Source organism: Aspergillus costaricaensis, assembly GCF_003184835.1.
Source record: "Aspergillus costaricaensis CBS 115574 unplaced genomic scaffold BO79scaffold_15, whole genome shotgun sequence".
In the NCBI taxonomy this organism is placed as follows: domain Eukaryota; kingdom Fungi; phylum Ascomycota; class Eurotiomycetes; order Eurotiales; family Aspergillaceae; genus Aspergillus; species Aspergillus costaricensis.
The window spans coordinates 794,778-820,046 of NW_020291815.1; the positions used below are offsets into that span (position 1 = coordinate 794,778).

General features: G+C 51.1%; 13 protein-coding genes across 13 annotated transcripts; 7 read left to right on the forward strand and 6 right to left on the reverse strand.

The window, feature by feature from the left end:
• The first annotated feature begins 499 nt into the window (after nucleotides 1-499).
• Nucleotides 500-2,464, forward strand: BO79DRAFT_287533 (GMC family oxidoreductase). The gene is made up of 3 exons (XM_025688598.1): nucleotides 500-573; nucleotides 630-1,343; nucleotides 1,399-2,464. The coding sequence occupies exons 1-3, from the start codon at nucleotides 531-533 to the stop codon at nucleotides 2,358-2,360; spliced, it is 1,719 nt and encodes a 572-aa protein (XP_025539858.1). The 5' UTR covers nucleotides 500-530; the 3' UTR covers nucleotides 2,361-2,464.
• Nucleotides 2,465-2,835: 371 nt separating this feature from the next.
• Nucleotides 2,836-3,476, forward strand: BO79DRAFT_255075 (uncharacterized protein; the record flags this gene model as incomplete). Its single annotated transcript, XM_025686108.1, has 2 exons — nucleotides 2,836-3,348; nucleotides 3,402-3,476. The coding sequence occupies 2 exons, from the start codon at nucleotides 2,836-2,838 to the stop codon at nucleotides 3,474-3,476; spliced, it is 588 nt and encodes a 195-aa protein (XP_025539859.1).
• Nucleotides 3,477-4,533: 1,057 nt separating this feature from the next.
• On the forward strand, nucleotides 4,534-5,221 carry BO79DRAFT_265559 (uncharacterized protein). Its single transcript, XM_025686885.1, has one exon. It carries the CDS (start codon nucleotides 4,570-4,572, stop codon nucleotides 5,200-5,202), a length of 633 nt encoding a protein of 210 aa, XP_025539860.1. The 5' UTR covers nucleotides 4,534-4,569; the 3' UTR covers nucleotides 5,203-5,221.
• A 95-nt stretch (nucleotides 5,222-5,316) lies between these two features.
• On the reverse strand, nucleotides 5,317-6,414 carry BO79DRAFT_237701 (glycoside hydrolase family 88/105 protein; the record flags this gene model as incomplete). Its single annotated transcript, XM_025684727.1, has 1 exon — nucleotides 5,317-6,414. One exon carries the CDS (start codon nucleotides 6,412-6,414, stop codon nucleotides 5,317-5,319), a length of 1,098 nt encoding a protein of 365 aa, XP_025539861.1.
• Nucleotides 6,415-6,938: 524 nt separating this feature from the next.
• On the forward strand, nucleotides 6,939-8,752 carry BO79DRAFT_265565 (putative 2-ketogluconate transporter; the record flags this gene model as incomplete). The annotated part of the gene is made up of 5 exons (XM_025686886.1): nucleotides 6,939-7,301; nucleotides 7,346-7,623; nucleotides 7,673-8,191; nucleotides 8,248-8,459; nucleotides 8,505-8,752. The coding sequence occupies 5 exons, from the start codon at nucleotides 6,939-6,941 to the stop codon at nucleotides 8,750-8,752; spliced, it is 1,620 nt and encodes a 539-aa protein (XP_025539862.1).
• BO79DRAFT_173154 (carboxymuconolactone decarboxylase family protein) lies at nucleotides 8,720-9,588 on the reverse strand. Its single transcript, XM_025679666.1, has 2 exons — nucleotides 9,573-9,588; nucleotides 8,720-9,511 (listed from the first exon to the last, which is right to left on the reverse strand). Exon 2 carries the CDS (start codon nucleotides 9,487-9,489, stop codon nucleotides 8,860-8,862), a length of 630 nt encoding a protein of 209 aa, XP_025539863.1. The 5' UTR covers nucleotides 9,490-9,511; nucleotides 9,573-9,588; the 3' UTR covers nucleotides 8,720-8,859.
• A 1,129-nt stretch (nucleotides 9,589-10,717) lies between these two features.
• On the forward strand, nucleotides 10,718-12,076 carry BO79DRAFT_147378 (cytochrome and DOMON domain-containing protein; the record flags this gene model as incomplete). The annotated part of the gene is made up of 2 exons (XM_025678506.1): nucleotides 10,718-11,282; nucleotides 11,319-12,076. Coding segments are annotated over 2 exons (1,323 nt in total), but the record flags the coding sequence as incomplete, so codon positions are not given.
• Nucleotides 12,077-12,366: 290 nt separating this feature from the next.
• BO79DRAFT_265571 (MDR family NADP-dependent oxidoreductase) lies at nucleotides 12,367-13,501 on the reverse strand (the record flags this gene model as incomplete). Its single annotated transcript, XM_025686887.1, has 1 exon — nucleotides 12,367-13,501. The coding sequence occupies exon 1, from the start codon at nucleotides 13,396-13,398 to the stop codon at nucleotides 12,367-12,369; it is 1,032 nt and encodes a 343-aa protein (XP_025539865.1). The 5' UTR covers nucleotides 13,399-13,501.
• A 674-nt stretch (nucleotides 13,502-14,175) lies between these two features.
• BO79DRAFT_265573 (putative MFS alpha-glucoside transporter) lies at nucleotides 14,176-15,922 on the reverse strand (the record flags this gene model as incomplete). Its single annotated transcript, XM_025686888.1, has 3 exons — nucleotides 14,176-15,634; nucleotides 15,682-15,702; nucleotides 15,749-15,922. The coding sequence occupies 3 exons, from the start codon at nucleotides 15,920-15,922 to the stop codon at nucleotides 14,264-14,266; spliced, it is 1,566 nt and encodes a 521-aa protein (XP_025539866.1). The 3' UTR covers nucleotides 14,176-14,263.
• A 1,812-nt stretch (nucleotides 15,923-17,734) lies between these two features.
• Nucleotides 17,735-19,250, forward strand: BO79DRAFT_194894 (aldehyde dehydrogenase family protein; the record flags this gene model as incomplete). The annotated part of the gene is made up of 3 exons (XM_025681085.1): nucleotides 17,735-17,752; nucleotides 17,804-18,583; nucleotides 18,628-19,250. The coding sequence occupies 3 exons, from the start codon at nucleotides 17,735-17,737 to the stop codon at nucleotides 19,246-19,248; spliced, it is 1,419 nt and encodes a 472-aa protein (XP_025539867.1).
• Nucleotides 19,251-19,292: 42 nt separating this feature from the next.
• On the reverse strand, nucleotides 19,293-20,891 carry BO79DRAFT_194899 (amidohydrolase; the record flags this gene model as incomplete). The annotated part of the gene is made up of 3 exons (XM_025681086.1): nucleotides 20,461-20,891; nucleotides 20,134-20,378; nucleotides 19,293-20,064 (listed from the first exon to the last, which is right to left on the reverse strand). Exons 1-3 carry the CDS (start codon nucleotides 20,830-20,832, stop codon nucleotides 19,293-19,295), a joined length of 1,389 nt encoding a protein of 462 aa, XP_025539868.1. The 5' UTR covers nucleotides 20,833-20,891.
• A 1,466-nt stretch (nucleotides 20,892-22,357) lies between these two features.
• Nucleotides 22,358-22,929, forward strand: BO79DRAFT_209085 (uncharacterized protein). Its single transcript, XM_025682528.1, has one exon. The coding sequence runs from the start codon at nucleotides 22,388-22,390 to the stop codon at nucleotides 22,838-22,840; it is 453 nt and encodes a 150-aa protein (XP_025539869.1). The 5' UTR covers nucleotides 22,358-22,387; the 3' UTR covers nucleotides 22,841-22,929.
• A 783-nt stretch (nucleotides 22,930-23,712) lies between these two features.
• BO79DRAFT_228482 (uncharacterized protein) lies at nucleotides 23,713-24,045 on the reverse strand (the record flags this gene model as incomplete). Its single annotated transcript, XM_025683964.1, has 1 exon — nucleotides 23,713-24,045. The coding sequence occupies one exon, from the start codon at nucleotides 24,043-24,045 to the stop codon at nucleotides 23,713-23,715; it is 333 nt and encodes a 110-aa protein (XP_025539870.1).
• Nucleotides 24,046-25,269: the final 1,224 nt, after the last annotated feature.

Genomic DNA, 25,269 nt, shown 5'->3' on the forward strand with positions numbered 1-25,269 from the left:
GATCCCTGTCAAGCTTATGCATGCTGTTAGCTCCTTAAGACAATGCGTTAATTCCACTGCGGAAATGCCCCTGAGGAGGGAAGGTCTCGGGGAAATAGAGCAGTCGGTTTTGCGCCGCGAAACTCAAAGATCATCACTCTGAACGGCTTTGAGTGGACCTCAACAGTTTGCCTAGAGACGTCCAACTCACTTAGTCTTGACTTTGTGGGCCTGGAATAGCCCATGATGTGTCCGCACGGCTGACTTGACCCAAGACACGGCAGCTCACAATATAACGGTGTAAGCCGTCTCTGGTTCCGTCCTTTAGGTTGGCCGGGAATGGATAGGGTGCGAACGTTGCGGGGTTGTCATTCGTATCTTACTGTCGATCCCAGGACTAGACACAATGGAAGTCCCACCCGCCAAGCTTCTGTCAGTTGCCTTTATTTGGGGCATCTGCTCTTCTGACTTGTGAACCTTTTGTCTTGTGAGACACACTGTTCTTATCGCTGTGTTACGGCTGCCGACAAGGTAGTACTCTTGACTTTACAATGGCCTCGGCTGACCAGACGTGGGAATTCATCGTTGTGGGTGGTCAGTATGATAGCTCTCTTCATTGATCAGGACCTTTTCACCTAACGATATTATAGGTGGCCCGGCGGGTTGTGCCCTTGCCTCAAGACTCGCTCGGTCAGCGCGACGCCCTCAGGTCCTCCTGCTTGAAGCCGGCCCTCGTAAGGATGATCCATCGCTGCGTGTGGACGGCCAGCGATGGCAAACCTTTATGAATGGGGACCTGAATTGGGGCTACAAGACCACCCCGCAAGAGCACTGTAATGGTCGACAGATCGACTATTCTCGGGGCAAGGTGCTGGGTGGCAGCAGTGCCATCAACTTCGGGGTCTACACCGTGGGTGCGCGAGACGACTATAACCAATGGGCTGGGCTTGTTGGTGATGACTTGTTTCGCTGGGAGCGCATGCAAGCTCGATTCAAGCAGTTGGAGACGTTCAACGGTGCCATTGTGGACCCAAAGCACAGCAAATATGCGACCCCAAATACCTCGGACCACGGTTCCCAGGGGGGTCTGAAGGTCGGCTATGCGGCTGAATGGGAGCAGGATCTTCCTCTCATGATGGATGTGTTCGAGCAGGCTGGCCTGACTCACAACCCTGACCACAACTCGGGAGACCCAATTGGAATGGCTTTGGTCATCAATTCATCTCACCAGGGCCGAAGAGTGACGGCAACTGATCTATTGGATGGGGCACCATCTAATCTCACTATCATAACGGAGACGCCAGCGCTCAAGCTCATACTCCAAGGCTCCAAGGTTGTTGGTGTGGAAACCAAGGGGGCAAAATGTATGCGTTAGAACTATCCCTCATTGAATGATCCAACTAATCAGGCTCGCTGCAGACCTCGCATCTAAGGAAGTGATTCTAACAACCGGATCACTGGACACGCCCAAGATCTTGATGCATTCGGGACTTGGACCAGCGGACCAACTACGACAATTTGGGATCCCCGTCGTCAAAGACATACCTGCGGTAGGTCAGGGTCTTCGTGACCACTTCTTCGCACCGTTGTGCTTCCAAAGGAACCCGACAACAAACGATCGCGACGCCTTCTTCGGCAACCCGGCCGCCATGGAGTCTGCTCTAGAACAATGGAGCAAAGATGGCACTGGGCCATGGGCACGTCACTCGTGTCAGATTGGCGCCGGCTGGCTCAAATCGGATCGTTTGGTCGCATCCGAGGAATTCAAAGCACTGCCTCCTACTGTGCGGGATTTCCTACAACGCGACACGGTGCCACATTATGAATTTATGACACATTTCCCACTGCATCTTATCGCTCCCGAGCCCTTTAAAGACTACAGCTACGTCTGCATGCTCGTGTTTCTGATGAACGAGCAATCCAGCGGCGAAGTACGCCTGCAGTCAGCCAACCCTGAAGACCCGCTGTTGTTTGACCCGAAGTTCCTGTCACATCCGTTTGACAGGCGCGCATGTATTGAGATCTACCGCCATGCGCTAGAGGTAACGAAGCATGAGTCTTTCCAGAAGGACACAGTGTCCGCCTTGATTGCTCCTCCGTCCGAGTCGGATGAGGATATCCTAGAGTTTTGGAAGAACACACTCGGGTCCAGTTGGCACATGACTGGAACGACCAAGATGGGCAAATCCGGGGATGTCGATGCGGTCGTGGACAGCCGGTTCCGGGTATTTGGTGTCGAGAATCTGCGAATCGCTGACATGGGTGTGGTGCCTGTTTTGACCAACAACCACACGCAGGCAACCGCGTATGTGACTGGTTTGACATGCGGAGATGCGCTGGCAGAGGAATATGGACTTGATGTTTCGGAGGCCCGATTGTAGGTGGTTTACAAGACATGAACAGAACTCGTCTGGAGTGTGACTATGGACAATCACTGGCTTCACATTGGATATATTATAAGGGCCTATGTCAATCACAACTTCCCTCTCTATATACGGAGCCGGGGCTCGGTGTATACGAATGATGATGTTCTGAAGGCGGGACTGGTAAATCTCTACGTGATTCTCATTATTTCATCATCCTCCCGTCTTCATGGGGCCAGTCGTGTACCTCATCAACACGAATGAACGATTATACCCTACGTAATTAGGAACGTACCTTTCCTTTGGAAGTCCAGATATCTCGGTCTCTACCTGTCCACCACACCACACTCCAGCGCAACAACTTGGACGACAACAAAAGAAAGTCTCCACAGCTAGTTTCTCGTTTACGCAATATCTACTCTCAGATAGATATTTCTTTACTTACTATATAAACAAACCCCACCTGAAAAGCCACACCACCAAAACCATAATAATGGAATCACCACACAAGATAGTTCTCATCCCCGAGGTACTGGAACAAGTCCTCGTGGAGCTTGACGCAACCACCCTCCTTCTCTCCCAACGCGTCTGCCACCTCTGGAACTCACTGATCAAGACATCCCCGACCCTCCAAAGAGCCTTATTCTTCCGCCCTGAGAAGCAGTCACCAACCGAAGACCAGAATCCCAAGCGCACCACAAACCCCTTCATGGACAAGCTCCTGAAGCACTTCGTCAGCAACCCTAGATCAGTCAACAGCACACAAGATAGCAGCAACTGGCTTCGTCTATTCATGCCCCTACAAACAACGAATCATCAAAGGCTAGGACGGAAGCAGCACCCCTACTCCCGCCCCGAAGCCAGCTGGCGAGAAATGCTCCTCGACCAACCACCAACCCCGAGTATACCGGTCAGGGATGACCTCACTCCCCTGAAGACATTAGGGGTACTCTGCGACGAGAGAAAGTCCGTCCTCAGACTAAAGCATCTAGAGACGCTTGTTCAGGTGTGTTTTTTGCTCCCTGTGGGGAACATTCTCATCTTCTATCCTTTGCAAAGCCGTCCTTTGTACCGCGCGCCGGTCTCAGGTCTACGAAGATCTTTGGAAAATCGTCACACTTATATTATGCCTAGATCCTTTAGGCCGACGCGATTGTCTGCGGCGGGGGGAAATGCCTCCATGCAAGGTGGCAGAACTGCAGGTCTCCCATGGTTGACTGGGGTTATGAGGTGGCTTAAGGAGTCGGGGTGGGGTTGTATGCGGGAGATTCGGAGCTTGGAGTATGCTCTTCATTTTATGGACTTACGTTTCTTGTGAGGTCGGACAGTAAGAGTTATCAGGTGGGAGAGTAGTGGTGACATGCAGACACTTGCTTCTGCATTATACTATGGAAAGTGTGTGTATAACAACATCTGTTGGTGATTGAGGGTATGGGTACTCTGATGAAGAGTGTAGATCTATGTCGAGGGATAACTGGGATAGTAGCTAGGATTTCTCTTGTCGAATGATATTGAAGTTTGCTCATTTATGCGCTCTCCTACTGGCAACGTTAGGCATACTTCACATCGTAGTATATACGAATTGCACTCGAAAATACGAATTCAGAACATTACACAATGCTAAAGGGTTTGTCAAGACTCGAGATGAGCAGGAACATTCTAGGGTAGTATTCAATGAACAAGAAGCCAAGTAGATGCTCACCAACCACAGACACAAACTATCTCCAAATACTGTCCCCCGTGACCGCCCCTTTGACCGCCAATAGAGGCAGAACCTAGTCGACCTCGATCAAAAAACTCCGGATTTAAGCGGATTTAAGGCTTTCCAGATCCCAGATGGGTCACCGTGAATTCCGTATGTTTTTTGACCGCCTTTTGAATTCTGCCCTTTGGCATGCCCGTACCTTACAACTACCAAGTACACATTCAGCATGAACTGTGCAATGTCTTACACACTATCATGCTATCTGATAAGAGGCCCGCCATATTCCTGTAGGCCAGATTCAATATCTCAGGCACTTTGTGAAACTGCAAGCAATCTTCGACAGAATATTCCATGCATTTGCAACCCCGTCCAACATCCCGCGAGCGGCAGCTTCAATTTGGCTGTTTTCATTACTTTCGAGGATGGATTTCAGTGGGTACTGCGATCGCCGCATACAAAGGGCACTAAGATGTCAATGGAGTTCATTTCAAAATTGCTCGAAAGTGAAGCTGCCACCTTGAAATGTGTGGAACTATATTTGTCGACGATGATTTCAACATCACTTGTATTATCGACTGGGCATTTTCTTCAACTGTCCCAGAAGCCATGATGTTGGCTCCTCCTGGCCTGCCCCAGTCACGCTACGCGTTGGACGATTATCTCGTTCAAGCCTTCAGAAATGGATTTGAATCGGCCATCACGGAAAACCCGCGTAATGAACAGTCGGAATTCAATAAAATCGCCGTTGACATCCTACAGCATGGCAAGTGCTCGTGGATGTTGACACGGTTGCTCAACTTTGACTCTACTGAAGACTACCGTCTTGTTTCTGCCATCTGGGGACATATATTTGGCCAAGGAAAGAACGCTAGGTCTTATTATACCGAGAAGCGATTGTCCTCAAGCTTTATCGAGGTGTACAATGACATCCGACTGGGAGACCAGCCAATTCAGAAGATCCAAAAGGCTGAGCGGGAGTACTTTCGGGGTAATACATCCCAGGAGGCCATTGCAAGGAAGCTAACACCAGTTTCGCAGTGGGGTTGCCAGTACACGCCACCCCATCAGCAGCGCCTCCGGAAAGCGGGGGAGCTTTTCGTCACCGATTCCAAGCTGTGGAAGTGGATCATGCTGTTCAAATTTGAGTGGAATTGAATGTACGAACACGAACTAATCTTGGAGCATTGAACCGGTACAACATTACTTCACGGCTTAATCAAAGGGTGATTTTGTTGCTCTATATGCTATTCAAAAAGGAAAAATACAGTTCTATAGGTGTCCCCGGAGATACTCGCCCAGCGCCATGATGGCCATGGCCTGTCCATATGGCATGGCTGTCAAGGGAATCTTCTTATAGAAGTCCAAAGAATCTCCCATGCCAGTTCCAAAGCTCGTCTGCTGCAGTTCTCCTGTCTCATCGACGGCGCCCAACACTGCCTGAACAGCCTTCTCTGCAACTGCCCGATACTTCTTTGGCAGATACCTCTTCCTGACAGCCTTGAGGATACCATATGCAAAGCCTGCCGTGGCGGAAGCCTCGACGTATGAATCGGGATGGTCAAGCAGGGTGTGCCAAAAGCCCGATTCCTCCTGCAGGCCCATTAATGCCTCGCATTGGGCCTCTAACGTATCCAACAAGAACAGGCGAATTGGGTCTGTCTCCTTCAGGTCCAACAACTCAACAAACTCTGGGATAACCATTGTCACCCAACTATTACCGCGCGCCCATCTCGCCCGAGCAAAGTTATGTCCTCCCTCCTCGAACGTCCAGCCATGAAACCACAGCCCGGTGCTCGTATCCACCAAGTATTTTACGTGCACCAACGTCTGACGCTTGGCCTCCTCAACATACTCTGGTCGATTCAGCAACTTTCCAATTTTTGCCAACGGCATCACGGTCATCATCAATGTATCATCCCACAACTGCTGGTAATTTTCCGTAAGGTATGTGGCGTGCTGCATTCCGCCCTGCTTGGTGCGTGGGAGCTCATGCATGGCCCACTCGGCCCACGAATCGAGCCAGGGAAGGTAGACAGGGTTTTGCGTCTTCTCGTATACGTATGCCAGAGTAAGGAAGACGGCCATTGTGTTGATGTTCTTGGTGGTGCCGCCTTCTGCAAAACGGGCGGCGAACCAATCCTCGATAATCTGGAGGAGGTGTGGGGAGCCGGTCATCTCGTAGTATTTCCAAATACCATAGAGGCCGATACCATGTGTCCACTCCCAGCCATGCCAGGACTTGGTATCGATGATGCGGCCATCGGCGAGGGGGAGGAGGAATTGACCGGTTTTGTCTTGGATGTTGACGAGGTTGGTGATGAGGAGGTCAATTTTGGACCTGACAGCGGGAGGAGATGTAGAAGCCATGGTGAGAGATGAGGAATCGAGGAGATTTGCTGAGGTGGCGGTTGATTGTGCTGCAGTATGGTGACACCGGTGTCTATAAGTGGGATGAAGCACCCCTCGTGTCGAGCTCCAGCAGCAATGCGGGGAATGCCCTCGGGCTAAATTCTGCCGAGCAGCCACGTCTTAATCCTGCCAAGCTCGCTCGGCAAATAGAGGGATTGGTCGTTTAAGATGCTAAACTAAGGATAGGCTCTGAAATGCTTTTAAGCGAAGGGCTCGGGCCAATTGTCCCCGCGCGGGGGCGGCAGGGTCCGCCCCCGGATTGTACGCGTGGAGAATCCCAGCCCGCAGGCATCCCTGGCATCAGACTATCAGACTATCACACCTGCCCATCATGCCTCTCATTGGAGTGAAAATGCAGCCACGGAGCAGCCACTCGTGCCCTAGTCAGACTCTATCTTCCGCATGACCGATATAAGGGTGTCCGGTCCCCCAGCTGGGTTGACCCAGTTGATCCTCTCCAACCCTAGAGGTCTGGCAACAACATGTCTATGGAGAATATTAGCTCAATGCCCGCTGGCGGGCCTGACTCCAAGGGAGCTTCCACGGCTGTGGAGGATCACAAGCCGACCCAAGATGTCTCCCATGTCGAGCGGGTGCTGTCACCCACCGACAAACTCAAGGACCCGATCGATGCTGCTCGCGTCGATAATGAGGTGTTGGAGTATGCCACGCGCGGCCAGATCGAGGTCGATGAAACCGAGAGTCGGCGTCTTCGCCGCATGATTGATCGTCGTGTGTTGGTCATTATGATCGTGACATATTTTCTGCAGGCGCTGGATAAGGGTACCATGTCGTTTGCTTCCATTATGGGCATTCGAGACGATGCTCATCTTGTGGGACAGGAGGTGAGTGAGCCTATATCTGGTCCATTCAAATACTAACTGGATAGTACTCCTGGCTTACTACCTGCATCTACATCGCCGTCCTGATCGTCGAATACCCTACCAACTGGATCATCCAACGCGTCCGTATCGCCAAATACCTCGGCTTCAATATCGTCTGCTGGGGGACGATTCTAGCCCTACACGCGGCATGCCACAACTTTGCCGGTCTAGTGACTGTGCGTACTCTGCTTGGTATCTTCGAGGCTGCCTGTCAGCCTTCCTTTGTTGTTCTTTCCGGAATGTGGTATAAGCGTGAAGAACAAGCTTCTACTGTCACCTTCTGGTAATTCAAACCCTACACCATTCATCTACACGCACTAACATGGCGACAGGTACATGATGAACGGTGGCCAACAAATCGTCGGTGGTCTTCTAGCCTACTGCTTCAGTCTAATCGGCTCCGGCCGTGCACTCAAATCCTGGCAAGCGCTTTTCCTCACCTACGGCTGCATTTCCGTGCTTTGGGGCCTCTTCGTGGTCTGGTGGATGCCTGACTCTCCAATGCGCGCCAAGTGCTTTACCGAAGAAGACAAGCACAAGATGGTTGAGCGTGTGCGCGCCAATCAGACCGGACTGCAGAATAAGAAGTTCCGTGCGTACCAGATGTGGGAAGCGTTCCGGGATCCGCAGATGTACTGCTACTGCGCGATTCAGGTCTTTACCACGCTGCCCACTAGTGGACTGGGAGCGTTTGCGAACATCATCATCAGTGGGTTCAACTTTACGGAGTTGCAGACGCAGTTGTTGGCGATGGTTCTGGGCTTTTACATTATTATTGTGTTATTGACCAGTGCGTGGTTGGTCAAGAAATATCAGCAGAACTTGCTGGTGATGCTGGGATTTATCATTCCGTGAGCCCTCTCTTATACTAATTTGAAGGTGTGCGTGTGATACTAACAGGAAATAGATCTTTCGTCGGAACCATCGTTCTCATGACGGTGCAGAACCATTCCCTTAGCACCAAAGTTGGTCTTCTCATCAGCTACTACATCACGCTGTCGTTCTGGTCCGCGCAGAACTTGGGCTTGTCCATGGTGACGAGGAACATTGCCGGCGCTACTAAGAAGTCGACTGTTGTGGCAGCGACTTTTGTGTCTTGGGCTGTAGGGAACGCCATCGGTATGAACCTTCTCTCCCTATAGATCCAGAGATATACTAATGAAGTAGGCCCCCAAGTATTCCTCGACCGCGACGCCCCGCGGTACTTCACTGCCTTCGGCGTGCACCTCGGCTGCTACTCCGCCATGACACTGGCGGTGATCTTCCTGCGCTTCTACCTGATCCGGGAGAACAAGAAGAAAGACAAGGCAATGGCCGAGATGGGTATATCCCTAGAGGGCGAGGACCATCTAGCGAGAGCGTTCGAGGACAGGACAGACCGCGAGAATATCCACTTCAGATATATATACTAGGCTTAGCTAGCCTCCACTTCCCATACAAATCAAACATTTGATACCCTTGTCACCCCACCAACCCACTATATACACCCATTATATCATACTAGACACTAGACGATAAATCACTTCCTCTCAAGATCCGCCACCAAATCATCCACACTCCTCATCTCCTTCGCATTATTCTCCCCCACATCCAGCGCAACCAACACCCTACTAACACAATTATACCCCGCCACGCCCGTCGTCAACTCGACAATTTCCCGATCTGACAACCCCACCTCCTTCAACTTCTCAAACGTACCATCCTGCACTTTCACCGTCCGTGTCATCTCATCGACATACCGCACCACCGCCTTCTGCAGATCCGTCAATTGACTTCCCTTCAACTCCTCCTCCGCCTTCGCATCTCCCTCGGCCAGAGAGGGAAGTGTCCGCACCGCACCCAACTCCACCCCCTTAATCCCGCCCTTCAGCGCCAAAGGCGCATGCGCATTCCACTCGTAAATGGCATTGGTCAGCACTGCGACGCGACACACCGCCAGCTCGAGTAATCCGCCATCGATGATGGTCTGGGTGCGGATCGCGCCCAGGAAGCTGTTCCAGCCGTCGGCGACGGGAGGGGAATGGAGCAGGGAGAGGTCGAGGGGGATGAGGGGGCGGGGATGCCGGCGGGCGGCGATGCGGGAGTAGATTTCGGTGGTGGGGAGGTCGGTGGGGTCCGGGGGGGTGGAAGGGGCGTAGGGGAGGCGCATTTTTCGTGATTGTAGTGATTTACTGGTGATGTGTTAGATGTATGATTGTTATTAGGGAGGGAATAGGAGGGGGATTGGCTTACAGTTTGAAGATGGAGGGTTTGGGTCGGGGTTTGGGGAAGATAAACATTAATGTGGATGGAAGGAGGGGTGGTGGGGTGGGGATGAAAGCACTTTAGTATTATTGTTATGTTGGAGTGAGTTTGGGATGGACCGTTTATCCGCCCGACCCGAGATTGGTTGCCGAGTGGGTGCGGGTGCGGGTGGTCGGCTGTGTAGATGCCGATAGTACTAAGTATTTTTTGGTGTTGGTGGGCATGGGGTGAGTTCTGGGGTGGGAGGAGCACTAACTACTCCTAGGTAGGTAATGGTCAGCTAATTGCCAACTACTTACTGCTCACTGGTGCAGGGGAAGTCTGGGGTGCGGGGATCGTGCGTCGGCGCATTCTTGGGTCTGCAGGGGTATAGAGCAGTCATACTGGATTCGGAGAATAGTAGCTGAGATGCTGAGATCGGGGGAGGAGGGCTAATACAGTGCTATCGGGTGTTTAGTGTCTTTACTATTAAGTTGACAGATTGACAATTAGTAGTTGCTAGCTACGTAATATCCTATTTATATATTGTTGAGATAGACTCACCAAACCATCTCACTCTGTCATGGATATATCACCGAAGTTTCTCACATACCATACCTGCAAGGGACCCCCTCGCTGATCCCTCACGTCCCTCTTTGGCTCTCTCCAGCTCCATGTCACATAGTGGCTTAGAATCTCCCGAGTCCCGACTGCTCCAACAGCACTGATCCAGCCCAATGCCATCTGCTGATCCACGTCTATTGAACCTTGTTTCCCACCATGACAGCTACCATTTCGAGCCGTCAGCTTGGCGGAGAATCAAGCCCTGCAAGGGCGATGCAAGGGGGAGATGCAGAACCAAGTATCTATCAACGTTCCAACGTCGTTGCAATGGAACATGTCTGTCTCAACATGCATGACCCTAGCAGGTAGCTTCACATCGAGACATAGCTGACCGCTTGGAGAGTATATATCCTCTTCACCAGACTCTAGTCCGAATGGTAGGCCTGATACTTTTTTCCCACTACTATCCCAAGTATCATCACCATGAAGTGGCTCAACCTCCTCCCCATAGCCTTAGGGCTAGGTACTACCTCCCCTCCCTCCCATTTACCACCTACCACCTCTACCCATACTAACCAAGCCGAATACCAGCCCACGCAAGCATCATCTCCTTCTCCCCCCCAACCAACCCAGACATCATCTACAGCCTCACCATCCCCAACACCACCACCCTCTCCACCCCAGGCCCAATCTACATCCAAATCACCGCCCCAACCTCCATCCAATGGGTCGGCCTAGGCCAAGGCGCCCAAATGACCGGCGCAAACATGTTCCTCCTATACACCTCCTCGTCCACCAAAATCACCCTCTCCCCGCGCTCCGGCCTCGGCCACTTCGAACCCCAATACACAAGCAACACCCAAATCACCATGCTCCCAGGCACCGGCATCTCCACCATCAACTCCACCACCGCCGCGCTCACCAACAGCAGCTCCCCCTCCTCCGACAACACCAGAACAACCATGACAGCCAACTTCCGCTGCGACAACTGTCTCACCTGGCAAGACGGCACCGGCACCATGAACCCCAAGGACACCAATTTTCCCTTCATCTGGGCCTACCGCGCCGGCGTACCCATCAACTCCGCCTCCATGGACGCCGACATCTCCATCCACGACGACATGGGCGGCATCCAAGTCGATCTCACTCGGGCCGGTATGCCCCCTCAACCCAACGACACAACATCCCCAGATAGTAGCAGCAGCAGTAGTAGCAATACCACCAACCCCTTCGCCAACTACAACCCACTCACCGACTCCATCCCCGCCCAATCCCCCACCAACCCATCCACAACCTCCTCCCCGCTCCCAAACCTCACCAAAATGACCCATATCCTCATCTCCCACGCAACCCTCATGGCCCTCTCCTTCGTGCTCTTCTACCCGCTCTCGGCCCTGCTCATGCCCCTGCCCATCTCCCTCCCCATCTCAAAATTCAGACTGCATATGCCCCTCCAGATCTTCACTATGCTCATGACCCTCGCTGGCTTCGGATGTGGCATCTACCTTGCCTATGAGACGGGGCAGTTGCGCACGGCGCACCCGATCCTCGGGATTATTGTGGTAGGCGTGCTGGTGCTGTTTCAGCCGGCTATTGGCTGGTTGCAGCATTTTGGGTATGTGAGGACAGGGGGTAGGACGGTGTGGGGGGTTTGTCATAGGTGGCTTGGGAGGGGGGTTATTGTGGTGGGTGTGGTTAATGGGGGTATTGGGATTCATGTTGCTAGGGGTATGGGGATGGCGCCGGTGGGGGCCGTTGTTGGGTATGCGGTTGTTGCCGGGGTGGTTGGGGGAATTTATTTGGGGGGGTTGTTGGTTGCGTGGATGGTGGAGAGGAAGAGGAGGATGGACGGGGGAGGGGAGAGGGTGGGAAATGTGGAGGGGAGGGAAGGTGGTGAGGGTGATGGTGATGGAGAGAAGGGGGGGAGTGTGGAGGAGACGGTTGGGTAGGATGATTGATGTAGGGTGAAAAAATGATGATGATCATCTGTGTTAGTACTATAGACTAAGATGAGAATAGTCTGGCAAGGATCAAGGGTCGGAGTAGTGAGTGACTAGTGGATCCCACGTGGTGTCAGCACTTTATTTATACCAGATTACATTTTACTACAAATAGTTGTCACAGTTCGCTAAATCAATGATAATTACATTTACTACAAATAGTTATCATAGTTTGTTAAATCAATAATCATTAAATCTATACCATATCTATATCATAGCTGCATAGCTGCAAGCTGTATCTAGAACTTAAGAACAGCCTTACCCAAGTTCTTTCCATGGAAAATACCCAACAAACCCTCGGGCGCATTCTCAATACCCTGAGTCTCATGAATCAAAGACTTGAAAGTGCCCTCCTTGATCCACTTCTGCACCTTCTCCTGGTGCTCCTTAGTGTACTTGTCACCCATACCCTTATCACCGACAATGAAACCACGCATATCCAGACGCTTGGTCAACACATTGGTGATGTTCTTAATCGGATAACCACCGCCATTGTACTGCGAGATCATACCGCACACGACGATACGACCGAAATCGTTCATCGCGTTCAGGGCAGCCTCAAGGTGCTCACCACCAACATTCTCGTAGTAGATATCCAGACCCTCGGGGGCCAGACGGGCCAGCGCATCAGCCGGCTTCTCGGTCTTGTAGTTGAAACCACCGTCGAAGCCAAGCTCCTTGGTGATGAAGTCGAGCTTCTCGTCCGATCCGACGGATCCAATGACCTTCAGACCCTCGTGCTTGGCGAGCTGGCCGACCAGCTGGCCGACAGCGCCACTGGCGGCGGAGACGAAGATGGTCTCGCCCTTCTTGGGCTTGCCGATCTCGTAGAGGGAAGAGTAGGCAGTCAGACCGGGCATGCCGAGGGCGCCGATGAAGACGCGGAGGTCCTCGATGCCGAGGGGGTTCTCGAGGGCGCGGACGCGGACGAGCTGGTCAGCGGCGACGGAGATGTACTGCTGGATAGGGAGGAAGCCGATGATCAGGTCGCCCTCCTTGTAGGCGGGGGTGTTGGAGCGGAGGACCTTGCCGATGATGCTGCTGTCGATGGGAGCGTTGAGGGTGAAGGCGGGGGAGTAGGACTTGATGTGGGCGGGGCGCATGCGGCCGCGCATGTAGGGGTCGAAGCTGGCATAGAGGGATTGAACGAAGATGCCACCCTCCGGGGCCGGGGCGGAGGCGTCGTACGAGGCCTGCTCGAGGACGACGTCCTGGCCGGGGACGAAGTAGCCGGTGGGGATTTGCTTGAAGACGAGGGTTTGGTTGGACATGGTGATTATGGTGTGTAGGTTTCACTTGGAGTGTTTGAGAGATATGCTATGAATGGAATAAGGGTCTGACGTAGGGTTTATATTTCCTGCGGATCATGGCGGGTGGAATGTCGATTACAAAGCACCATGATGATTCTACTGTATTGCCCCTAAGCAAGAAGAAGCTTCTCGAGACGAGGAATGTTTTTTTTGAGTTACCTAGGCTCTTGCCAGAAACAGGCTGGTGTGGGTGGGTTTTCGACCGGGACAACGGGCAGATTGGTGCAGAAGCTCCGTTGAACCACGGCTCTGGTGGACCGTGCCGGTGATGAGGCAATCGGGGGATATGCTTGTTCGGGGCATCAACCGGGCAGGATATGAACGACGAGTACTGCTCGGCAAGTTAGGATTTTTTTTTCTCAAAGAGTAAGTGGGAGATTGTTTCAAACAAACACTATAGAATTACAGTTCTTACTGTGTAAAGGTACCCCTCCGATAGGCTGCACTCAACGGAAACGCATCTCCGTGAAGGGTTAGCTATGTCATACTGGCGGAGCGAACTTAAGAATCAGGAATGGAAGCCGGAAAGTTTCCACTCGGCGGGGTTTACGGTGTCGAGTTATGCTACGGGCCTCGGGATAAGGGGACAAGTGGGGGATTCAATGCGGACGGTAAAACTGATTAGTATTCGGCGGCCGATGCTTATCAAGCAGAAATAAAAGTTCTTGAGACTGAAGAAAATATCAAGATACCTCGGTAGTGGAAGATGTTGAGGTTGATTTGATGTAATGTTTAACTCCATTATCCCCGGTATTAGTCAGCATAAGCCGTCATAATTTTTATCGGATTAGGTTCGGTCTGCGGCATTGACAGAATTGACTTCTATTTACTGCATCTCAACCACACAATGCTTGAACTTTCGACTGGGGACACCCTTTTCAAACAACACATCCAACTCCTCAAATGTCTTTCCTTGCGTTTCCGGCATCCACCAGAAGCAATAACCTGCACACAGCGCGCCCAACCCCGCAAATAAAAATCCCATCTTGCCCCGCCAGTTCCCCTCGTCTTCGTTCATCGCGTACGGTATCACCACTGCGAACACTACCGACCACACAAAGCAGCTGACTGTGGCCAGCGCGATGGTCAGTCCCCGCAGTCTCGCCGATGAGACTTCCGCCAGCAGCACATAGCAGAATGGCCCGAGACTGAGATCATACACGAACGTACAGGCCAGCATGAGCCCACACTGTCCCCATACCGTGGCATTGTCTCGTGGGACGACGTCGAGCACACCGATCAGGCACTGTACCACCGCCAAAGCGGAGCACCCGAAGATGTACATCGTTCGGCGGCCCACATAGGGCAGTAATAGCCACGATAGACATGTTCCGACAAGTCCCAGCGCCGTCAGTCCGATGTTCATCGAAAATGCATTTGACGAGTCCAAGCCCGCCAGCTCCATAAAATGCACGGCGTAGTTGATGAAGAAGACATTTCCCGTGAAGGCTTGCATGTTGTAAGCCATCACGCAGATCAGCAGTCGGCGGAGGTTTGGCCCACGCAGACATTCCCGGTATGTCGGTCGGTCGGCCTGAAAACTGGCCTCTAGACGCAGTGTCTCCTCGATATGGGATAGTTGGCGTGACACATCTACACCCGGAGTGGCTAGACGCCGCAGTGATGCTAGTGCCGCTTCGTTGCGACCATGCCGACAGAGCCAGTATGGTGGATCAGGGCAGAAGAAGATCAGCGCCAGCATGATGCATGGTAGCGCCCATTGCGTCGCGATGGGGATTTTGTACGACATGGTGGTGTTTAGCGACTCCGTGCCTTTGAGAATCCCCGATGCGATGAGCGACCCGACCGAGAAGGCGAGGTTGGTCATTGTAGCTGCGAAGCCGCGGAGTGCTAGCGGAGTCACCTCACCCACGTACGCGGAGGCACAAATGGGGTAAAATGCGATGATGCACCCATTTATGAGCTCGCCCGCAAACAACTGGGCTGGCGTATGACTGAAAAACTGCACGAAGATGAAGGCGATGGACAGACACGAGCACACAGCTATCATCACTCGTGGACCAAAGCGATCGTAGGCAAAGCCCGAACAGAGGGCGCCCACGATGGCTCCTAGTAAATTGGCGTATTGGAAGGCGGAGATCCACTGAGCAGCCAGGACATATTCCCCATGGTAGTTGTAGCCGTATGTCTTCTTGAAGACGTCGAGACCGACTAGACCTTTGACAATACCGCCATCCTATACCAGTTAGGGCTGCTTCTCACTTCTCATGGAGGATGGCCTACAATGCCTTTCAAAATGGTGGCCTATGGATGGTTAACACTGTATTTCCCAGCCAATAAATACTCTTACCAGGTTCATGAACGACGCCCAAGCCACAGCCGGCCAGTGCCGTCGCATGGCTTCCCAGAACCCCAGCGCATGTTCCTTTCGAGTAAATTCCTGCGCAAACTCGGCTTCATCGCTCACACCATCCGGAAGAACCTGAACGACTGTCTGTCGCTTTTCATCTTGAATATTACCCATGGCGGGGTGACTGGTTCAATTCTTCTCACATACTGGATGTTCATCTGCTTTTTATGTGTGACGCGCCTGCTGTCTTGGCCTTCTTGGCTCGGGTGATTGCGCCAATCGCTTCGGACAGCATCATGTCGGTACCATTTATTTTCTTGTATGGCTCGTCGATGCCATGTGCAGCTAAGCATATCTATATCTCATCTGTCTATGATTTGCTCAATCTGTATCCACATCTCAAATGCCGTGCTAGATGCACTGTATTTGATTGGTAGGAGGGAAGGGAAACCCTCCTGTGCTGTCATTCGAGGACCTTGGGGTTTCTGCCGAGACATTTAGTGGTGGTTGGATGCTGGGCAATTGAGCAAGTTCTTACATATGCTATCAGATATACTTAGTCAGGTATATACAAACTACATGATGATTCAATTTATCCTTTAGGTCTGCTGGAGTTTATAATAGAGATTCCTCTAAAAATTTATTATGTATATTTGCTACACCAGACCTAATGAAAATTTCCCAGTTCTTCTGAAATTATACATTCCATCTCTACTAATGTATTAAGATGAAACCGGACACTTGGAATCGTTTTATCATCCCTGCAGTCGAAAATATATATTGTCAGTATTAGGGTCCTGAGACATCACATTTTGGGAACAGACGTAATCTGAGTTTATCTTAACAGGTATTACATCATATTCTCTTGGTGTACTTCAGGAGCAATAACATGTTACTGAGACAGATCTCTCCCACTTACTAGTAGATCGATCCTCATATCGAGATGATTCAAGTTGGTGTTCGAACCGATTGACCACTGTGGAACACGCCAACCTGCACAGTATCCGAGCAAAGTCCCATGACCAAACCCAGCTGCGAGCTATCAGTCAAGCTAAGGTTTCAATAACCGCTTCCAACCTGATCATAAGTAGATCACCGGTGTATCGTGTCGCACTGACCATCTTGTTGAAGGCACCGACGCCGGGATGCCATCGGCTGGTGTGTTTCTCCGTTGCTCCGTGGCATTAGTCAGCACATGGAAGTGCCCTTGAAGACAGTTTCACCAGGTAAAGAGAAACAAAGAATAAGCAATGCTACTGTGACGTAGTGTGTTTGATAATTATCAGATAGTTCCATCACCACTCGCTTGGTGCGGAGTCTGCCCATTTGGCTGGAGTCAGCTGGAATTCACGTCGCGAAACACCCGCCGAGAGATACTCCGGATAGCTGCGGACTATCTCGCCACACGCAAAGCTTCCAATCAATCAAGCAAGATTCGCATCTATCATCATGTGTCTATTTGCAATTAAGGCTACCAGGCGTCCGGAGAACGCCGCCTCAGGCAACAGGCCGGAGACACCGGCTGGCAAGCTGAAATTGAAGGCGGAAAATCTCCGACTGGAGGGAAAGGACGCCGTCCGTGCCTCGTGTCACTCGTGTAGATAATATCACATCGCACTGCTCTTCCACGTTCCAGCTGTGTGACGCTTGTCAGTGCCGCATGCTGCAGGAGAACGTGATTGGAAGGTGAGACAAAGACGGCAATTCAGGCGTCCGACGATCAATCTGACATCCACTCGCTGTCGGAGCTAGACTGTCCCCATGCGCACCGTAGTGGCTAAACTAGATTCAAGGTGCGGGGAATGTCAGCAATCTCGCCAAATGCGGCCGGTATAGAGTTCAATTTAGCGGATTTGGCCGGCTTTCATGTGTTTGAGGTCCTTCTAGGCCCATTGCGATGCTGCTCTTATAGTCCGGCCGTGCCCTGCTCCATTTGCTTGCTTTCGTTCATCCTCATCATCGTAAATAATCACAACTTTGGACATCATGGCTTTGGATTACACTGTAAGTGATCAATCATCAATACCCCGATCTGCATGCGATCTAATAGCCCAGGCCTTTTACAATGTCATCGACAACGAGTTGACTTCCACAACGCAAACCCGTCATGGCATTAACCCAGCCAATTGCCAGCCTAACCCTGAAGTGCCCGTCTCAACGGCAGAAGATCTCGATCGCGCAGTGGACGCTGCTAGCCGAGCGTTTCGTCAATGGTCACGGACCTCGTATGATGAGCGCCGCACTGCCATCCATTCCTTTGCTGATCGCATCGCGGCAAATAAGGAAGGTATGGTGGGACTTTTGTCCCGCGAGCAGGGCAAATCACTGAGCCAGGCATCGACCGAGCTTGACATGGCCATTCAGTGGACTCGTTCGCTCAGCTCCATCATTATTCCCAAGACGGTCGTCAATGACACAGACGACCGGGAGGTAATTCAGCGCTATATTCCCATCGGTGTAGCCGCTGCTATTGTGCCCTGGAACTTTCCCGTGCTGCTGGCTATCGGCAAGATTGTCCCGGCTGTGTACACGGGTAATACTATCATCGTAAAGCCCTCCCCATACACGCCATACTGTGGTTTGAAGCTGGCGGAATTGGCAACGCAATGCTTTCCACCTGGCGTGGTGCAGGCTCTCAGTGGGGGCGACGATCTGGGACCGATGATTACCGAGCACCCGGGTATTCAGAAGATTAGCTTCACGGGCTCGATAGCTACGGGCCAGCGAGTCATGGCTAGTTGTGCTAAGACGTTGAAGAAGGTGACATTGGAACTGGGCGGGAATGACCCCTGCATTGTGTGCGAGGATGTAGACATTGATGCTATAATTCCTCAGGTGTGTCGCATCTTCTGAGTCTAATACCTCTGCTAACAATGTAGATTGCTTTCCTCTCCTTTTTGTGTTCCAGTCAGATCTGTATGATGATCAAGCGTCTCTATGTGCACGAAAAGATTTACGATGAGTTCCGCGATAAACTCGTCCAGCATGTTCAAAGCTTGAAGATGGGCGAGGGAACCGAGCCGGACGTATTCATTGGGCCTCTGCAAAACAAGATGCAGTACGACAAGGCCACTGACCTTCTTAACAACATTCATTCCAGCGGACTGAGCACCTTCTCGTGTAATCCCCCAGGCCGAACAGGCTACTTCATCACCCCAACAATCGTCGACAACCCGCCCGAGACATCCCGAGTGGTCCAAGAGGAGCCGTTCGCCCCTATCCTGCCTCTCCTAAAATGGTCCGACGAGACGGACGTACTAGCACGCGCCAACAACACAGACTACGGCCTAGGAGCATCCGTCTGGAGTCGCGACCTGCAGCGCGCACGACGCATGGCAGATCAGCTCGAGGCGGGCTCAGTCTGGGTGAACTCACATTTCGAATGTGCGCCATTCGCACCATTCGGCGGACACAAGAAGAGCGGGCTTGGAGTCGAGTGGGGATTGAACGGACTGACAGGATGGTGCAATTCGCAGACACTGTGGTTACCAAAGCTTTAATCAATGCGTTATACCTCACAATAAAATACAAATCAAAAAGGATTTCACAAAACCGGCCACCTAGCACCCACCTTCCCCCCCAACCCAGCCCTCTCCACAACCTCCCTACTCCTCCTCTCCGCCTCCCTGACCACCTCCCCCTCATCCATAGTGACCAACTCGCCCTCCCTAACAACCACCTTGCCATCCACCATCACAAATTTCACATCCCTCCCCGTAGCCGTATACACCACCGCACTAACTGGATTAAACCACGGCTGCATCTCCACGCCCCTAGCATCAATTGCCACAATATCCGCCTTCTTCCCCACCTCCAAACTCCCAATGCTATCTTGCAACCCCAACGCCCTAGCCCCATTAATTGTCGCCATCTCGAGCACTTCCTCAGCACTCACAACCGTCGGATCCCCACTCGTCCCCTTATGTATAATCCCCGCCAGCTTCATCTCCTGCAACATATCGCAGGTATTATTGCACGGCGCACCATCCGTCCCGAGCCCGATATTCACCCCCGCACGCTGCAGATCCGGGACTCGACATGTGCCCGACGCGAGCTTCGCATTGGAGGTGGGGCAGTGCGCGACATGCGTGCCGGACTTTGCTAGAAGCGAGATATCCCCGTCGTCGAGGTGCACCATGTGTACTAAGACAGTGGAGGGGGAGAGGAGCCCGACGCTGTCGCAGTACGTCATGGGGGTATGATCTACGGACGCGAAGAAGTCCCGGTCTGCGGAGACTTCGGCACAGTGCATGGTTATGGGGATGTTGTGTTGCGCTGAGAGGGCGGTCATTTCTTTGTAGAGGGCAGGAGACACTCTGAGAGATTTGTCAGTTACTACCATAACAAGAGGGCAGTGCATAGATAGGAAAGAAAAGGGTGTTTACCCCCCCGGCGTCCTCGCCCCAAACCAAACCCTAATACGATCCCCCGCCTTCCCATTCCACTTCTCCCACATCTTCATCGTTCCCAGCAACGACGTCTCCCGGTTTTCAATGAGGCCTGGATGCATCGCCCAAGCATCATCCTTCGCGTACCGTCCCGTATCCATGACGATCTTGCCCAGGCAGCCGCGGATCCCGCTCTCCTCGACGGCGCGACATAGTCCGTCGAAGCCATACCGGTCTGCGAACTACACATACACAGTATCACATCAGCACCATCCACCTACATAAATAAATGAATGCGGAAAAGAATGGGAGAGAGAGAAATACCATACTCTCCAAAAAACACGTCGTCCCACTCTTCAACATCTCCGCAATACTCAACCTCGCCGCCGCATATCCATCCTGGGGAGTGAAATTCCCCTGCAGGACCCAGATGCGCTCGCACAGCCAGGATACCAGCTCGAGGTCGTCTGCGCAGCCGCGGAGGAGCGTCTGGGCGGTGTGCATGTGCGTGGAGATTAGTCCCGGGATGAGAATGTGCCCGGTTAGATCGATGACTTCGTCATCGGGGTATTTGGCTAGTAGGACGGGGGTTTTGTCGATGTCGGTTATGTAACTGGACGAGGTGCGGAGGGCGCCGTTGGTGAGGATTGTGCGGGTCGGCGAGAGGGTTAGGATTGTGGTGTTGGTTAGGAGCATTTTGGTGGGTTTGGGGTGCCAATTGCTATGTTTGGCGTTGAGGGATTCGAAGGCTTTAGGGGTCTATCGGCTGGCTAGATCTAGGTAGTTTATTTGTGTGATGGGAAGTATTGTCTTATAGATGAGGGGTGGCGGCGGAGGTCTCCGATGCGGGGGGGAGGATATCCGGATGGGAAGTTGGGGATAGAGATAAGATTAGAACGGGTTATCATATCAGATTAGTCTACTCCGCACACGGAATCGTATTCGTGATGGCATTTCATTGCTGATGTATGGTTGTACCTGTGAGTATAATCCTCCCATATGGAGCCTGCGGAAGTCTTCAGGTAATGACAACAACGGTGCCGGTGACCTCGTATTTAGTTCATTGCCGAGTTACTGATCTCTGATAGCATTAACAGAAGAGCAAGTACCACAGATTACCGAGTGCATCGACACGGGCAGCCTGCAGATTCGGTATCTAGACAGCTTGCTCAGTCAAAATACCCCGAAAGGGTTGTTGGGTTAGACAACGACTCAATTTCGCTAGGCATACATCATACACCAATAATATTTGTCTGATTTCTTGGTAGAAATTGAACTTTCTCCTTCGACATCTGCCAGTGGGATAAGAGAATGTTTCTAACCAACAATATTCGGTCGGAGGTGGTGAGCTGGGATTAGCAGGTCGCCTGGCCTTAATGAAGGTAAGACTTCATAGCAATATACGCAAGGTATCTCATATACTCGTTGTTAATGCCCTATGAGCCAAGTACATACGTCAGCTGTTGTTGAAGCGACAGCGTTCGCCCTAATTAACCGGTGATAGGTTAGGCCCGATGTCTGTGCGCTCAACATCCAATGTAGTACATAGTACCCTGTAGAGGCTGCTGGCACTTCCTACCCCTCATCATGAAAGAACGAGTCATTTGGGGTACTCTGTAGATATATAAACTGTAATTCTTCCCCGACTCTAAGTACGTTAAATTACTGTGACGCCTGCACGTTTTACACCTCTTCGAAAAGACCATACTTCTCCCCCAACAAACCGACTTCTTTTCACGAAAGCAAGGTACGCTCTACACGGTTGAAGGCATCCAAAAACAGAGCTGGGCCTTACATAGTCTGGTTTATAGATGTGTGAATGGCATGAGATCCTATTTCGCTGCGGTTGTATGGACACCTATAATCATCCAAAAACACGCCCCGGATGCGACCTGCGCCCCAAATACAACGAACCCTGCTCAAACATTCCGTACCACGACCCGCAGCGCCGGAGAAATTTGCGCTGCTTGCCGTTATCCTACACCAGAGAGTGATATATGAGCCTTGTGCTAGGCCGACCGGTCAAGAAGGAAAGGCAACCTGGCACTGCTCTTGTCAATAAATATTGAAGACTTATTATGGCTGGGTTTGGATGGGTGACCGGTGTGGTTGGATAAGCACCGGAGGCGGTAGATCAGGTGACTTGGTTGATCCGGGGTGAATTTAAGGGTGCAGCTTCCTGTCCATATCCATCCCTTTTGTAACCATCAATGCACTTCTCAGGGTCTCTGCCCACCTGATATCGTCCATCATGGACGAGGTAAATGGACGTGTGCTTAAAGCTATCCAAGATTTAAAGACCATCCGGGTTATTGTTGACATTCCTACTGAACATTTAACCCCTGAGAACTATCTTGATTTAGCATTTGAACTCGTTGAACCGTTCACGAATAGCTGGGAAGAACACCACGTGGTGCGAAAACTCGTCGTCGACGTGTATCCGCGACATGCATACGTTGTGATCGACATCAATAATTTTTCTTATGATTTCAAGCTCGCTCATTTACAGATTTTCGCTATTCCAGTCCACATTCTACGTTTGTCAAGGAAAAGCAAGCAATGGTCCTTCTTTAGACGAGAACTAGAGGATCGACGAGTCGCCAAGGATATTGCAGAGTTGCACAGGTGTAACGGCCAAAACCAACCCCCTTTCTTTGCAGACCATATTCGAGGGTCTGTTTACCTTTCTCCCCGTACAACATGAGGGGATGATGGGCGAAATGGGATCTGGTGTGCATGCAGCGTCGCATATGTTCGCAACTTTATTTCTTGGCTCTTATAATTTACCTGTTCTTCAATGTGCAACTTGGATTTTGAGCGAATCGAGCCCGTGTTAACAACTAGGGGTATGTTTACTTAGTATCACTAGGTGTAATTGGTTATGTTCACATCGTTTCCGGGATTTTGTTGCGGATTAGGGAAGATTTAGGGCAATGATAACAATACACTTTTTTGCAAGTATTTCTGCTCATAGTGTAATGTGTGATAGTCCCCAACATCTCCTGCTCGGGTAAAGTGCTCACAAGTGGCTTCCGGTTGAGCCGAGCAGATTATGGAAAAAGAGATAAGCAGGCAATTTCGGGATAAAGATCCCAGCATTGGTAGTACAACCTTGCGTATACATTTACATTGCAGATCGAAGGGAGTCTCTTAACAGTGGTCTCTTACCATAGTGAAATATCAATCGAGAACCTTAGTTTGACAGAACATATCAAGTTAAATGTATGTGGTAAGCACAGAACAAGCATATTGAATATATCTTTTGGAATCCTAGTGACAGTTCACTGTTCATGTACATGTCGGTTATAACCCAACTCATTCATTTATCCATTCAAAATCAGTGGTTATAGCCCAGGGCTCAACTCAGATTGTACAAAATGTAAATAGGAAGATAAAGGTACGACCGGCATTCTTCGCCTGTAGCTGTTAGCAAAATGCAAATCGACGAAAGAATGACCTGAACATGCCATATGACTAAGGATAACGTGCTGTATGGCTCAATGAGAACCCCTTCCTAATGAAATTAGCCACGACATACCCTCAATACTCTTCTCGGGTAAATACCTATCTCAACACTCAAGGCTTAGAAGAAGGCTGCACAGTTTCCCCAAACAAGAAAATAGCTGGCTTGTTGCTGAAATTAACAACATCCCCCATAATCTCCGGCACCTCGGGACTCTCAAATGCTTTCTTCATCCCCTCCTCACTTTCCCAGTGTACTCGGCTACCAACAGCATACGGAGGGGGTGTACCGTTCAAGGACGGACCAAACTTGGTGACGGACCAGCTTTTGAGGCCGTACTTGGTCCAATGCTTCTCGATTAGCCTCATGTGAACGTTGGTGTAGTAATCGATGTCGTATTTGGCATCGGGCTCGTTGGGGAAGACGACGGTGATTGTGTAAGTCATGTCGACCGATGTTCCTCTGATTAAGATGTTCTCTTGAGAGTGATGGTGTCTAGGAGGAGTGAATGTTGGCAAGGAGGCTGGGTGTTTCAATCCTTCTGATTGAGGGGCAGGGCCAGCCTTATGTAGGATTCATTCTGTATATCGATGTGAATTACGTCCGCTAAGTCCGTGAGATTACAACATTTCGGCAGAACTCCGGTGATTTCTAGTGAATTATTGACATCTCCACTAGATATGCAGGACATGTTGAGTAGACGGGCCTACCCTGGATCCTTGTCCGGAAGCATACCGAAGTAGGACCGAGGCGTCATCATATAAGAGGCAGGCAAAGTCGTGTCTGCTGTGTGTCATGGCCTTGATGCTCTGGTCAATGTGAAGTTATCGAATGTAACATGATTGGTTTCAGCACATAAGATTACTGGTATCTCTGACGTGGAGAATGAATTTTAGAACCTAGCCAAGATATGTTCTTCTTGCCGGAGACGAAACTACACAAGCATGGAGGAATCTATGAGAAGGCGGCTGGCCCTTTTGTCGTCAAGGCTCGCATCAGTGGGGAGAACGGTGAATTGGTTACGGGTCAGAACCCGTCAAGCGCTGCAGTTTTTGGCGATAGTATTATCAAAGCTGCTGGGATGTAATTCAGTATCGATCTCTTCGTGCAGCTGCAGTCTCGGTAGGAAACATAGACTTCCTTCTGAGTATTTCATTTCACGTTCTACGCAAAACTGTCAACAGTCCAGGATAGAGCGCAAGCATAGTGTCTCCTTATGACCAGAGCTGATCACTGCGTAGGGAAACGTCCGACAAGCCCTCAACGAACCATGATGGCAGCATACATGATCCATGTCGCACTTGATATTTTGAGGCTAAGATTCACTGCTGCTAGCCAGCCAATCAGAGCAGAATTGTAAGCAAAATGCAGCCACTGCAGATTAGTAGTCTGCACAGCAAGCATCGACCAATTGCACTGAAATTGTAAGCAGATAGCGTTCTCCACTTTGAGGTGAAACCTTAGTCCCTGACCAAGTTGCCTTCAACAGCTCTTCAGACACTGAGCCGTTACTGCAACGCCAGGGCTGAGGGCTCCCTGCACATGGGAGGATTTCAAGAAATCTTAGAACCTAAAGACCAAGGTCCTGTGAGATAGCGGCTGGATTCAAGTACTAGGAATACGGAATCTTATTGGTCTATGAACGCTTCAAAAGGGAACAAACTACGTTC